The sequence below is a fragment of the Solea solea genome, chromosome 18, assembly GCF_958295425.1.
Source record: "Solea solea chromosome 18, fSolSol10.1, whole genome shotgun sequence".
NCBI lineage: Eukaryota > Metazoa > Chordata > Actinopteri > Pleuronectiformes > Soleidae > Solea > Solea solea.
Window position 1 is genome coordinate 2319973 of NC_081151.1, and position 13163 is coordinate 2333135.

At 42.3% G+C, this 13163-nt stretch overlaps 1 protein-coding gene across 5 annotated transcripts in view; it reads left to right on the plus strand.

The window, feature by feature from the left end:
* The window catches only part of fndc5a (fibronectin type III domain containing 5a), an 83197-nt gene that overhangs the window by 46685 nt on the left and 23349 nt on the right, over positions 1 to 13163 (plus strand). Inside the window, exon 1 of one of the 5 annotated variants that reach the window (XM_058614813.1) lies at positions 1801 to 2140. The exons of the other annotated variants lie outside the window; for them this stretch is intronic. Within the exon in view, the coding sequence (XP_058470796.1) occupies positions 2083 to 2140 (58 nt within the window). The 5' untranslated portion in view covers positions 1801 to 2082. Of the gene's footprint in view, positions 1 to 1800; positions 2141 to 13163 lie in introns of those variants that run through there. 5 annotated transcript variants of the gene reach the window in all.

The following is a 13163-nucleotide window of genomic DNA, read 5'->3' on the forward strand; positions in this document are numbered from 1 at the left end:
TATCAGTGAGGCCAACTTCCAGAACCAAATTACTCGCTTGGGCTGAGTCCTTTATGTGTTTGCTGAGCACTGAATTTAAAGACCATTAACATCCTGTTGGCCCAGGACTTTGAGATCTCTCTGAGAGTTTCTCCACGGTGTGGAGACTGTTGACAGTTCACTGGGCTGGGATTTGTACAGCAGGGGCTCCAAATGAGCCAAATAAGTTCTGCCTCTCTGTGTGTGTGTGTGTGTGTGTGTGTGTACACATTTCTTCCGACTCTACCTCGACTAAGACGATAACGACGACAAAAAAAAAAAATATATATATATATATATATCGCACTTATGACTAGCACTTCATAGTTTGATTTACTTGAAGCTCTTACTTACTTCTAGCTCTTATTTGTACCCAAATGTTTAAATGCACTTATTGTAAGTCGCTTTGGATAAAAGCGTCTGCTAAATGACATGTAATGTAATGTAATGTAATGTGTGTGTGTGTGTTTCTGCTCCACAGCTCCTTTCCTATCATCATCAGACTTGAAATTAGAGCAGTTTGCTTAGTGTGCTTTTCTGAAGTGGGAAAAAACAAAACCTTGTTGATGCTCAGAGGCATGTGATCAGCAAAAAGTTGTTTTTTTAAGTTTATGCCCAGAAATGGTTTGCACACGGGCAGATGAACATCCTTTCAAGAGCTGTTCAAGCCACTTATTATGATTTAAGCAACTATTATATTCACAAATGTGGGTTTATGAAAAGTGGAAAAATGTGAACTACTAAATGCAGTAGCTTTTAATGTAGTATTATTTGTTGATTGATTGATAGATAGATAGATAGATAGATAGATAGATAGATAGATACTTTGCTATATTTGTTTATATTGGACTGTTTACCTTATTGCATGTATCTGATAACTGCAACTTTAATAATGCTTTTTTTGTTTTACACAAAATACATACAGTATATAAAGAAAGTATATGTTTACAGTACAAACGTTCATCTTTAAGGACAGAGGCGTTTAATATACACACCTTTGTGTATGAACACACACACACACACACACACACACACACACACACACACACACACACACACACACACGGAGTGGCTTTCAGCAGGATGAAGAAATGCAAATAAACAGGACAATAAACTCCCCACCACTGACGGTGTCCTGCTGAAGCGCGTCAGAGGCAGCAGGCTGTGAGTGGACGCGCACACAGCGGGGTGAGGAACACATTTTCTTGGGGACACAGCCTGGGGGACAGTCTCCGGAAAACTGACACACCCACTCTCTCTCACACACACAATCATTCATCCCGGGAAAGCTCCACGTCCACTGGCTGCTGCAGGGGGGGAACCAGCAGGTACTGTGCATGCAGACTTTATCCGCTCCTTCTGTTCCACTTCCATTCTCTCAGAGCTTGTTGTGGGAAACAGTGAAGTCAAGTTCTTCTTTTGAGCGAGGGGAGAGGGACTGTAGTGAGCAGTGAACACATGCAGGCGACTGCGTGGGCCATCTGATGCATAGTTAATGGACAAGTGAGTGGGAAACAGTAACTCAGAGCAGCTTGAGCAGACGTTTGCTTTGTTTTGTTGTTGTTGTTGTTGTTGTTTTTGGACCTGGAGGAACTAAAACCAGTGTTAGAACTGTTTGACATGATCGATCACATTATTAGGGTTTATTGTTTCTAAACTAAAGGTTGTCTGTAGAGCCTTGGTTGGTGCTCACACACACAAGCAGTGCTGAGCAGCAGCAGCAGCATCAGCATCAGCAGCAGCATCAGCAGACCGGGGGGAGGAGGGGGAGTGTGTGTGTGGTGGAGTGGAGCGCGGTTACAGGACCGACGACGCATGTGAGCAGCGGCGGTCTCGTCAGTGACGATGGTCAGTCGCAGGTCGGTGGTTGCTCGGGAACAGAGAGAGCGGAGGTGTCGCTGTCCGTGGTGCTGAACAGCGCGGCGTCGCTGTACCTCCACCCCTCCACCCCCTTTTTTACCCCCCCCCCTCCTCAGTCGAGACGACACGCATGAACAGACGTGAACGCCGAGCAGCACAGCACAGCACCGGGCGGCCAGAGTAAATGGGACCGCACGCAGGAAGATGGAGAGATTCGTGCTCCTCGTCCTCAGCTGTCTCGGCGTCTCTCGAGTCACAGCGGGTAAGTTTACGTTCAGCGGGGACGTGTCCGTGGTTTTTGGAGCCTCAACACTGTCCTTTCATCCCTGACTGACACACTGGGATTTGACTGCCTGATTGAACCGAGCACAGCGGTGTTTGCAGCGGCTCATACAGCGGAGGAAACACGCCGCTGATGCTGCTGCTGCTGTTGTTGTGGAGGGTTTTTGGATGTGGACCCGCTTTGTTCTGAGACATTGCGTATAGTCTGATAGTCTGGTCGTCTGGTGTGTTTGTGGCGGGCTGACTGTGTTCGCTGAGGCATCTCCGTGCTGCTGTCTGCTCGGAGCTGATTATGCACAATATGAAATACAGTTTGTTAGAACACTTCACATCTGACGAGCCCGAGCAGACAGCTGTCATGTGGAGTCTAAATGTGGAGCTAAAGTGTGTGTGTGTGTGTGTGTGTGTGTGTGTGTGTGTAGAGTTGTTCAGGACCAGCACTCCTAATGGGGACATAAAAACCCATTTCTGATGAAGTCTGGAGGAGGAGGAGGAGGAAGATTAGTCTTAATGTCTTGTGGTTACCTAAAGGTTTAGGATTAGGCATGGTTAGGAGTGAGGTTTTGGTGTGGTCGTCCTGATGGATGGAAGTGAATGCAGTGCCCTGAGAAGAATAGCTGTGCAAACGTGAGTGTGTGTACACCTGGTATTCCTTATGTTGTGGGGACCTAAATGTGTTTACACAGTCACATTATGGGGACACACATCAAGTCCCTGTCATGTAAACTACTGCATTTTAAGGTATAGATGTGTTTTAAAGTTAGGCTGAGGTTAGGGGTAAGGATTAGGGAATTAGGGAATTAATTAATGTAAGTCAAGGTAATGTAATGTCCACTGAAGTCATGGAAACCAGTGTGTGTGTGTGTCTGTGTGTGTGTGTGTGTGACCTTTTAATCTAATTTCAAGCAAGTAATATAAATGAATTCTCCAGCTTGACGTTGACCTGAGTTGTGTATGAATCACTACTGTCCGTCAGTGTGAGAAGAGACCGATGATCCGATCGTAAGAAGACTCCAGACCATAATGAACTGCCCGTGGCCCACTAAGAATCACATGATTAGATTGCCGAGGGCCAGCGGCGGTGGTTGTCTTACCACAGATCCATGGAAAGGGCGGCGATGCGTGCTGATGTGTGTCTGTGAGTGCTGCTGCATGTGTGCATCTATAAAACATACCTTGGACACACTTTGACGGCTCACTGCGTTGGAGACACACACACACACACACACTCCACTGCCATTAAAATGCACCTCTGGTTCACTGTGAAACCTGCTGCCTCTCGACCTTTTCACTGACGATAAATCACCACGGTGGGTTGTGCATGCTGTGAAAGATGGGGGCGGACACAGGTTTTTTTTTTTAGTGATCTCGACCAATATCTCCTGCATTTGTCGTCCAAAGTTGACACTGTACAACTTTAGTAAGTCGCCTGCCAAGTTTGAAGCCTGTCCAGTGAACCATTTATGAGATTAACCCTTAGAACACAGTGCATTTAGGCAGCTTATGTTCAAACTTATATACAGAGGCCATAAGAATGTGTGATATATAGTGTCTTATATCCTTTTTTCCTGCAAAACCTATAGGCAATCTGATGAAAAATATTTTTACAAACACACCTGAGCAAAAAGTACTCAAATTATAGAAAAACGGTCTATTTTGTGACTTCTGCACAATTAACGCTAAATATCCAATATAATATTAATCATAACTTTAAATCAACAAGACATAAGAAAACGAAAAAAACTTATTTTTTAAAGCCTGAATATGTGACCTATAAACACCCACGTCCAGGACGTCCATGTAAGGAGACCCTGCACTGCTGCTGTATACACACCAACACTCCCTCAGTCAGGTCTGATAGTTTTGCTTGGTAGAGCCCATGTTCCTGTTCAGGAAGAATAAAAACCACAACAATTATCACCAAAGTTTACTCACTGCAGCTTTTAAACCCGATCTATTCAAATCTACTTATCCCTAATTAGCTCCTTCTAATGACTTTAAACTCTTTGATGGCATGTTTGCTTGATTTAGGTTACAGCCTATGACTTGGAAAAACAGGCCTTGACTTACTTTCACAAAACCATGACTCACACTTCCGTGTGATCTCCACAACTCAGACACCTGCACTTGGAAACCAGGACAAATCAGTGGGTGCGTGTGCTGAAATTTATACGACAGTGACGTCTTTACTGTGTCTCTGTTTATGGTGACTCGTAAACACTGGGTTGATCCTGAGAAAGGAAAAAGGTAATGTTTCCATTTAAAATGTAAATTGACTCAAACACATTCACTTAAATGAGACCATAAATCCACCAGGGCAGTTTCCCCCCGCGGTCGCTAACACTTCTGAGTTTTGGAGTTTGGAGAAAGAAAGAGGGAGAGAAAGAGAGAGAGAGAGGGAGGGAAGAGAAATCAATGAATCAATCAGGAATCTGAACAGTGATGCAAGCAGTTGAAAGACTCCAGGCCGTTCTCTTTGTTTGAGAGATCGTACTTCGTAATTATGAGTAAAGAAAGTCAAGCAGAGAAGTTATTTTTAAAGCTATAAATCATAAATGAAAAAAAAAGGTTTTGTCAGCCGTCTGCCTGATGATAAATTCTCTGTGAGTAAAGTATATTTGGTGCCATTTCAGCATCCATGGAGGCAAGTTATCGGCCAATGTTGGTGAAAGCTATTCATTTCTTTCTCACACCAGGTTTTCATCAGACAAAAAAACAAATCAAGACTGAATGGTTTTTAGCTGATACTGCTTCTCTTTCTCCAGCTCTGTAAATCTGGGGCAGCCTCCTGATTGGAGAGCTGAATCATCACTGTGTGTGTGTGTGTGTGTGTGTGTGTGTGTGTGTGGTGGTGATTATCTGTTCATTAGTGTTCCTCTGGTGAGTTGTGTGAGCACAATTAGCTGTTAGCAATTATTAGTTGTTTGTAATCTTGTCTGCCATTGAGTTTATTACATTAGACGACGTAGCCGCGGTATTTTCGTCACACGAGCTGCATCACGTGAATGAATACTTTAATTTTCTCACATGTCGTGGTGCAAAAAAACACATAATCAGTGAGTTTGTGTCATGTGTGTGTGTGTCCCTTGGTTTCCGTACGACTTGTGTGTAAAGCTGTAGTAAGTACATAAACACTGCCACTGCTGTCACATTACAATTACAACGTTCTTTTTATTCATTAATTTTCTTTAGCACAGTCACAGATGAATGACTTATTCACAGCGCTGAGCGCAAGCCGGAGGATGAATGGAATCATGGACGCCGAAGAGAGTTTGATTCATTTTTACATCGTTATGAGATACAGCATTTATCATTATGTCAGGTCACACACACACACATACACACATAACTGTTCTCAGTGTTAAACAAGTTAAAATAAAAAAAAAACTGTATCAACAACAGAATTCATAAAACACATTTCAGTTATTGTGTTATCTTATAATCATAATTATAACTGTGCATAACTGTGTTTAAAGTCTCATTAAAATGCATCAAAGTAAAGAACAATTCAATTTGTACTCCATATATACATTTATATGTACATATACACTGTAAAAAACAACCTATAGAATCTACTCAATAAAATTGAGGTAAATTGAGTAGACTTTACCCCATATTTTGAGTAAGAAGTACCCAACTGTAACTGTAATTAGGACACACGTAAATTAATTCTAATTACATTTCACAACTGATTACTTATAAAAAGTGAGTAATATTAACGATTGTTCATTTACTTAATATTTAATATAAATAATTGATTGATAAGACTAATTAACCATAACTTTTTTCAAATAAGTTAACTTTACTTAAAAATGACATTCTAGTCAATCAGTTATTCAGCTGAAACAAAAGTTTCTTTTAAATTTTCAAATGTGGACAAATTCAACTGAGGTGAGAAACGGGATCATAAAAATGGTGAGCTTGAGGTATAAGATTGTGAAAATAAAACTAATTGAAGACCTTGGCATAATAGACCTTTTTCACAGCAGCCATTTTGTTTTCATTTTCAGAACCAATAACCTAGGATTGTAACTCATTTAGTTTTGAATGGATCTGGGGCCTGTTATTGTTCAAGTGTAACTGACACTTACTTAAAATGTTCTAGGGTTTTTTTGTTTTTAATACTGCACTGATAAAGAGACATAAATAAATAAATATATTTATATAACTCATGCTTTTCTGATCTTCATGGAGCTATCTTTACGCAGCCTTTAGCCTCTTGCCTCAGGTCACTTCAGGAGCAAAACTTACGTACAGTAAAGCAGACTGAAGTCATCATAATAATGTAAGATGACAATGAGACTCACGTCAGCTTGATCTTTGTTGAAACGAGATCTTGCCTAATGAGGTGTAACATACGAGGCCACATAGTTTATTAATATGCAAATGTGCCCAAATCCATAATTACTGAATGATCTTGGTAAGTAATTGATTACAGAGAGAAAAGTGTTGTTGTTGTTGTGCTGATCATCTCCCTTCATCCTGCTCGCTGTCACCTGTCACAGAATCAGCTCTAAATTAAAGGAGCTGAGCTGAGAACGTGGCAGTACTCTTGAGCTCTTGTACCAACATTTTACTTCTGCTGCTCTTTTCCCTGGCACCTCATCACCCTCTTCTTTGAGTTCTTTCTTTTCAAACTGGCTCAGTGAGACGCAGATGAACAGCTGTGGCCTTGTGGGTTGACTATGAAAGCTCAGATGCTGCCTAATTCTTCAGCTCATTGGAAATAACTGAGATTTTTTACTGTAGTTTTCATACTTTAGAAATACTTCTCTGTCAGTGTGTTTACGTTTGCTCAGCGTTGTCGGCTTGTTATGGTCTTGGACTGGTCATTCAGGGACAGATGGATGCAATCATCTGGACACTGTGGGCCTGTGGGAGACAGAGAAGGCAATGCCAGAAGACTGATGTGGTAGTGACAGCTCTCTGTTACACAGTCTGCTGTTTTTGTGGAGGAGGTTCTGACATTTGGTGTTTTTAGGTTATTCTGCGTCACATATTTATTTACTTGTCCCAGTGCGTCTGTTATCAAAAATATGCACAAAACAAGATAAATCCATGTGTTTAGAACCAAAATACAATCTATTTATCAAATATACACTTATAGGAAGGGGTTAAAGAAGTCATTTCACACTAAACAAAAACAAGACATTCATTAAATACTGACACTGTTTTTCTAGGGTTTTTTCCAGGACCAGGAATAAAGTTTTAAAAGTATTCATTTTGAGAACACATATGACAGGAAGATTGTTTTTTGGACAGTTTGTTAAGGTGGTTTAGTTTTTTTCCTTCATCTGATAAAACCAATTTACACAAATGTGCTTAATTTAAATAAATCTGCATTTTGTTGTTGTCGTACTGTAGTGATCAGACACTGATGCAAAGTTAAATGTAACCATGTAAACAGACAAGTGAAGAGGAAACACATCTGTCACAGTGTGTTCATCTTTGCACAGACAGACGCGGCGTCAGTGATGTGCAGAAAAACAGTAAATGAGTGAACGCAGAAGGGAAAACGTGCACGTGCTGGAGCCACAGGAGTGAAAGACAAAAACACCAGAGAGAGAACATCACTGACGCTCTCCCCTCCACCTGCAGGTAGCTTCTGGAGGCGCTACTTTACCAGCTGTGCCCGAGGCCACAGCAGCGTTTCAAAAGCTCCGCAGAGACAGAGAGAAGCAACAGAGTGTGTGTGTGATGAGGGAAAAGAGGAGAGTGTATTATTACACACTAATATCATATGCATAACCTTATATCAAGCTCTTTAAGCGTTATCCACCCCATCCCATGACTCTGCTGCTCCCCTGCCTCGGAGAGTTTAGGTCACTCCTGCTTGGAGCTTAGATTTCATTAGCACTGAGTTTGTCGCGGCACTCCTTTGCCTTTGTGAATTAGGGAAACTTGCTTTCTCTCTCTGCCCACAATGCTGCATTGATTTTCATACCCTGCCTTTTGACATTTAATTAGAGGAAAGTGTGTGTGTGACGCACAGATATGGAGAAAGATGCTGTTTTGCAAAAGCCACTCTCTCCACCTCAGCGTTATCATGGCCAGCGGGGTCGTACTATTCATTTCCTACGAGTAAATTACTCATTTCACACACAAAAACTCCCTGAGGTGAGATTATTTGACGGTGTACAGTTGTACAAAGACTGAGTGGACCAAAGGTGCCTGGACAGACTGTTCACAAACACACACTCAGAGGATCTGGGACTGGTTTCTAATCCAGTGTCTCTACACCGTGTGATACTGTAATCATTTACTGGCAGAACTGTCACTTACTAACCTGCCACATTGCAAGAACAATCATGATCGCGTTTAGTGGTTGTCCTGCTTCGAGAAGTGCAGCGTGGAGCTTTGACGAGTGAGCAGAAAGGTGGAGGTGGGCTGCAGATAAACCTCTTTTAGACTCCAACAACACTTTATTAGCTGTAGTAGTCATGATCTATTTGTAAGAAATACACACAAAGAAATGAAAAAAGTAGTTTAACTGTATATTAAATATTGAATTTTTCCTTCCTGTCTCAGAATTAATGGCAGATGATAGATTTAAGAGTGTTGGAAATGGAAATTCACGACTCAACAAACTCTGTAACATTAGCCTTGTTGTTTGATATTTTAACGCAGAACTTTTGCATATTAAAGATGCACATTATGACGTGAATACACAGACAATATTCCCAACTCGTCCTTTATCACTGCTCACAAAGCAGCTGATCAGCAGCAGCCTGTGATGTGAGGCTAATCAATAGAGTAGTACATGAGTGAGTCACAGTCTCACAGTGTTACTGTCTCCATTTTTCTCCCTCCGTCTCTTCACGGCCCACAGATTGCCACTGAAGTGTCACTTGGAGGCAGGGAGCCTCACACGCCAGGCTGTGAACGAGCTGCCAAAAAGGCTGCAGTGGTCGTCGAACACGGCGCAGAGCTGAAGATGCAATGAGTGTCCATTACAGCCACGAAAAGAGTCTCTAATAGTAAATAGAGGAGGAAATTCTGTGCTGCATGGTGGATTTTGGTGAATCTGGATTTTTGTGGCAGTTTTTATGAAAAGGAGAACGAGGATCTCCACACTGGAGCTCCTCTGTGGCGGTTTATGTAACATTTAAAGCGTGCGTTACAGCCTTCACGGCACAGCAGGTGAGCTCTAATGAAAAACACATTACGGCCGATCAATTATGAAACATGTCAGGGCGTTACAGTGAGACTCAGACGAGTGAGTGCACGTGCATTAGACAGAGCCTCTAAATTATTCACCAGCTGCTAAATGAGACACATTAACGCCTCGTGTTTGCCTCAGTGTGTCTGTGGTGTGTGTGTGTGTGTGAGAAATATGTGCTTTCGCTGTGTGCCACAGTCTCCTCTGACATGTGCGAGGGCAAACTCAGATCAGCACAAATCCTGGTGGCTCTATCGTGGCACATCAACTCTGCCAGCCCACGTGAGCACAGCTGGACCATAGCTCACACACACAGCTGTGAAATTCACTAACATGCACAAGCACTAACGAGCAACAAGCAACTGTAATTTCTCCTATTATAGCTGCTAATTCCGCTGGGGGGCTCATGCATTCTGCCTGTTATTGTGCATTTCATCACTTCCTCCTTTGAATGCGTGCGTGTTGGATTTCACGTTCATCCACCGCCTGCTGGCTGCGACACCTTCAATACAAAGTGAATAGTTTACTCACCATTAGTCGTAACAATGAGCTAAACGGTGAAAAGGAATTGTTAGCACTGAGTGGTTTAAAGAGAAGAGAACAGAAAAAAAACACGTTCCTGACACTTAAATGCCAAATAAGTGGAGCGTGATGTAGTTTTTCATGTTCGTTCACAAACGCACAGATGAACTCATTAGCATCGCAGGGAGCAGAAGCAGCCCAGCGGCCAGAAATCCAGCGCTGTTCTCGTGACTGTGAATCTAGACATGAACAATCCATCAGTGCTTTTTGCACAACACACATTTCTAACTTGTCATAGCAGGAAAAAAACAGTCAATAACACTTAAAATGGCCCCTTCCTCTTCAAGTGGGCGATGGTGTAGGAGGACACCCTGGACAGTTTGGGGAGGTGAATCAGCGAAATGGAACTCAGCCTTTCATAACCTGTATTTTCCTGCTTTGACACAGCAAAGGTTTTTTTTTCTGATTTCTGATCCTTTGATTGAATATTTATAGTTCAAAGCTGCACAGTACAGAGATTTTTGATGATCAGGTGAGACGACCAATGATGGAACCTCTGGAGTCAGTGATGAGTTAAAGGTGACTACTGATGACATCATCAGCAAACGGAAGTGCCTTTCTGCTTTGCAGAGCCCAGGAAAACAATAAAAGCCTATTTTCTCAGCAGTGGCTGAACTGTTTGTTCTGAAACTTTAGGGTTTCATGAACGAGGTAATGACGCAGATACACACACAAACTCAGCGTTAATTGGAGCTTCTGGTCCATGTGGCCTTTAAAGGTGAAAGATTTGATTGAAGACTGAGACGTGAATGTCATCGCAGATCCTGGCGAGCAGCGTGCCAGCTCTGATACGTATAGTTAGTAAGACTTGAGATAGAGTATCCTTGGTATCTAGTGAGGGAACCTTGAAAGTCGTCTAGTTTGTGTCTTATCCTAAGTTATGGCTCTAAGAAGATGTGAGAAATTAAACTTAAAGTTTGCTGAAGATTAGAATTTTAGAATTAGAATTAGAATTCACTTCTGACGCATTTATCGCTGGTGCTTCGTCATGTTTTCAGTTGGACTCCGATGGGTCTTTAAAAACCTACTTTTACTCCATCACTTTTGACACAGGTTGAGTTGGACTCCCATTGTTTTTTTGTTTATTGCTTCTCATGTGTTTTTATTATGCTCTATATCATTTTTATTTGTATGTTTTTAGGCTTTCTATTTTTATCGTGGTATTTGACGTCATTCTGTACCTCGGCTGTTTTTAAATGTGCTCTGTAAATAAACTTTGGGTTGAGTTTAAGTGCAGTGTCGCTGTTGCCTCCATCTGTCTTGGCACTTCCTGTGTGCAGCGTAAGAATGGCAGTGTGAAGATAAAAATTAGTTAAATCCTCTGCCAGGTCATGATACTGATGCTGGTGGGCCAGTTTTTGCCACCAACTGCTGACCACTGCAGTATTTTTGACCAGTCATTTTACTCGTCCATGTAAAACACTGGATATATTCCTTAACAAAAGAGAGAAAACTACTGACACAGAGACAGGACAACAACAACAAAATCAATGAGTGATGCATCAGCAAATGTGGTGATCTGTAAAATAAAAACAAGGCTCTCATGTGCTCTATGATACGTGCAGTATTCAGAGATTCAGAGGAGGAGTGAGCAGCAGCAGAAGGCCTGGAGGACGTGTCTTCTGAAGCTGACGGAAGATGAGGAGAGAGTTCATTAATTAATGATTGGCTTTTTGGACCAGGATGGTGTGTGAAAAATCACTTTACCTTCCTCTTCTGGACCGCACACACACACACACACAGTGGGGTCCTCTAATGAATGGGGATATTAAGGAGTTGTCGCCCGTCAGACGACTCGGCGTGGCACAGACACCGACCTGTCACTCTGATCATCATCACACTCAAAGACACTCACCACAGGGACGTTCGTCGAGGCTCAAAGTCACCTCCAGCACCCGCGGTGAGGCCGGCTGTGTGTGACGGTGACGACAGAGTTTATGAAGACATCTGTCTGGTGTTTCATTACACCTGGCTCTCGTGCCATGTGGATATTTAAGTCGTGGCTCACGTCGGCCTCTGTTGTCCCCTCGTGTAACGCAGTCGTAGAGCGCGGAGGAGACGGTGAAAGACAGACACAAAGTTACGGGAAAGCTGTGGGACGTAAGGACACTAAAAGACACGATGTAACTTCGAAATAATGAGCTTGTTTTCCCCGAGAAAACTCTATTCAGCGCACGTCGTCAGTCGCAGCGTTCTGCAATCTATAGTTAATACTTTCACCCCCTTTTTTTCATTTTCTCTGATTCAATTTCAGAGTATCAAAAAGCTTAAGGTCTGTAATATTTCACTTACATTATTCAACAGCCTGTCACCACAAAATGAGCCTGAGAAAACAAAAACGCGACACTCTGCAGATTACACACGTCAATGACAATGTTGTTATTTTAGGATCGTGCAGCAGGAGAGGGATTTCTCATTTCAGAGGGGGGGGGGGTTTACAGCTGCGCTACGAGAACGTTTCACCGCCGTCCGAAAGACAGCGTGAACGGGCACTGTGCAAAATGATGGGACTTAAAAGCCGAGTTTGGGAGGTTTTATAGCTTCACACAAGTAGAGTTTTATGGATCAGACTATTGTCAGGTGATTATTAAAGAAGAAAGAAGTGAAACCAGACGGACTTTTTTATCACTTCAGCATTTGTTGAGTAAATAAAAGTCATTCTGAAAGTGTGTGTGTGTCAGAGTCAGAAATAAATGTGCTCCCTGAGGAGCATTTGCAGCTGAATGTTGGCTGACACCGTGTTCTGACAGTGACATTAGCACATGAAAGAGAGGCAAGAGCCCAGTGAGCGCAGGCTAACTGAGACATAATGAATTGTATTTGTTACTTCCTCAATCCCATCAACCACCTCCGCCCGAGACGTCCCCTCCCCTCTGTCAACAAACAATAGACAGGAAACAAAAGAAAAGGCAAACATCAGGAGTAATACAGCAGCGCTCCACCCTGCCACGATTAAGGGATGCTTGAAAAATGCATTGCAATCGTTACTAAGCGACGGAAACCTGGGAGCTGCTGAGATGACTGAAGCTGCTGCAGCTTTACAGGATTAATTAAGAGAAAATATTAAAACAAGGACAGTAGATACCCTCGTTAACCCTTTAACACCTAAGCCTCAGAAAGTCTGTCTGGACTTTTTTTTTTTGGCTTATTTTAACCATAAAAGGGCCAGAAAATGTCCTGTGAGTTAAGTGCTGTTGCCCATTTTTCCCAGAATAACTTTCAATATCTGGAAGTTATTCTTTATTCTTATTATAGCACAATG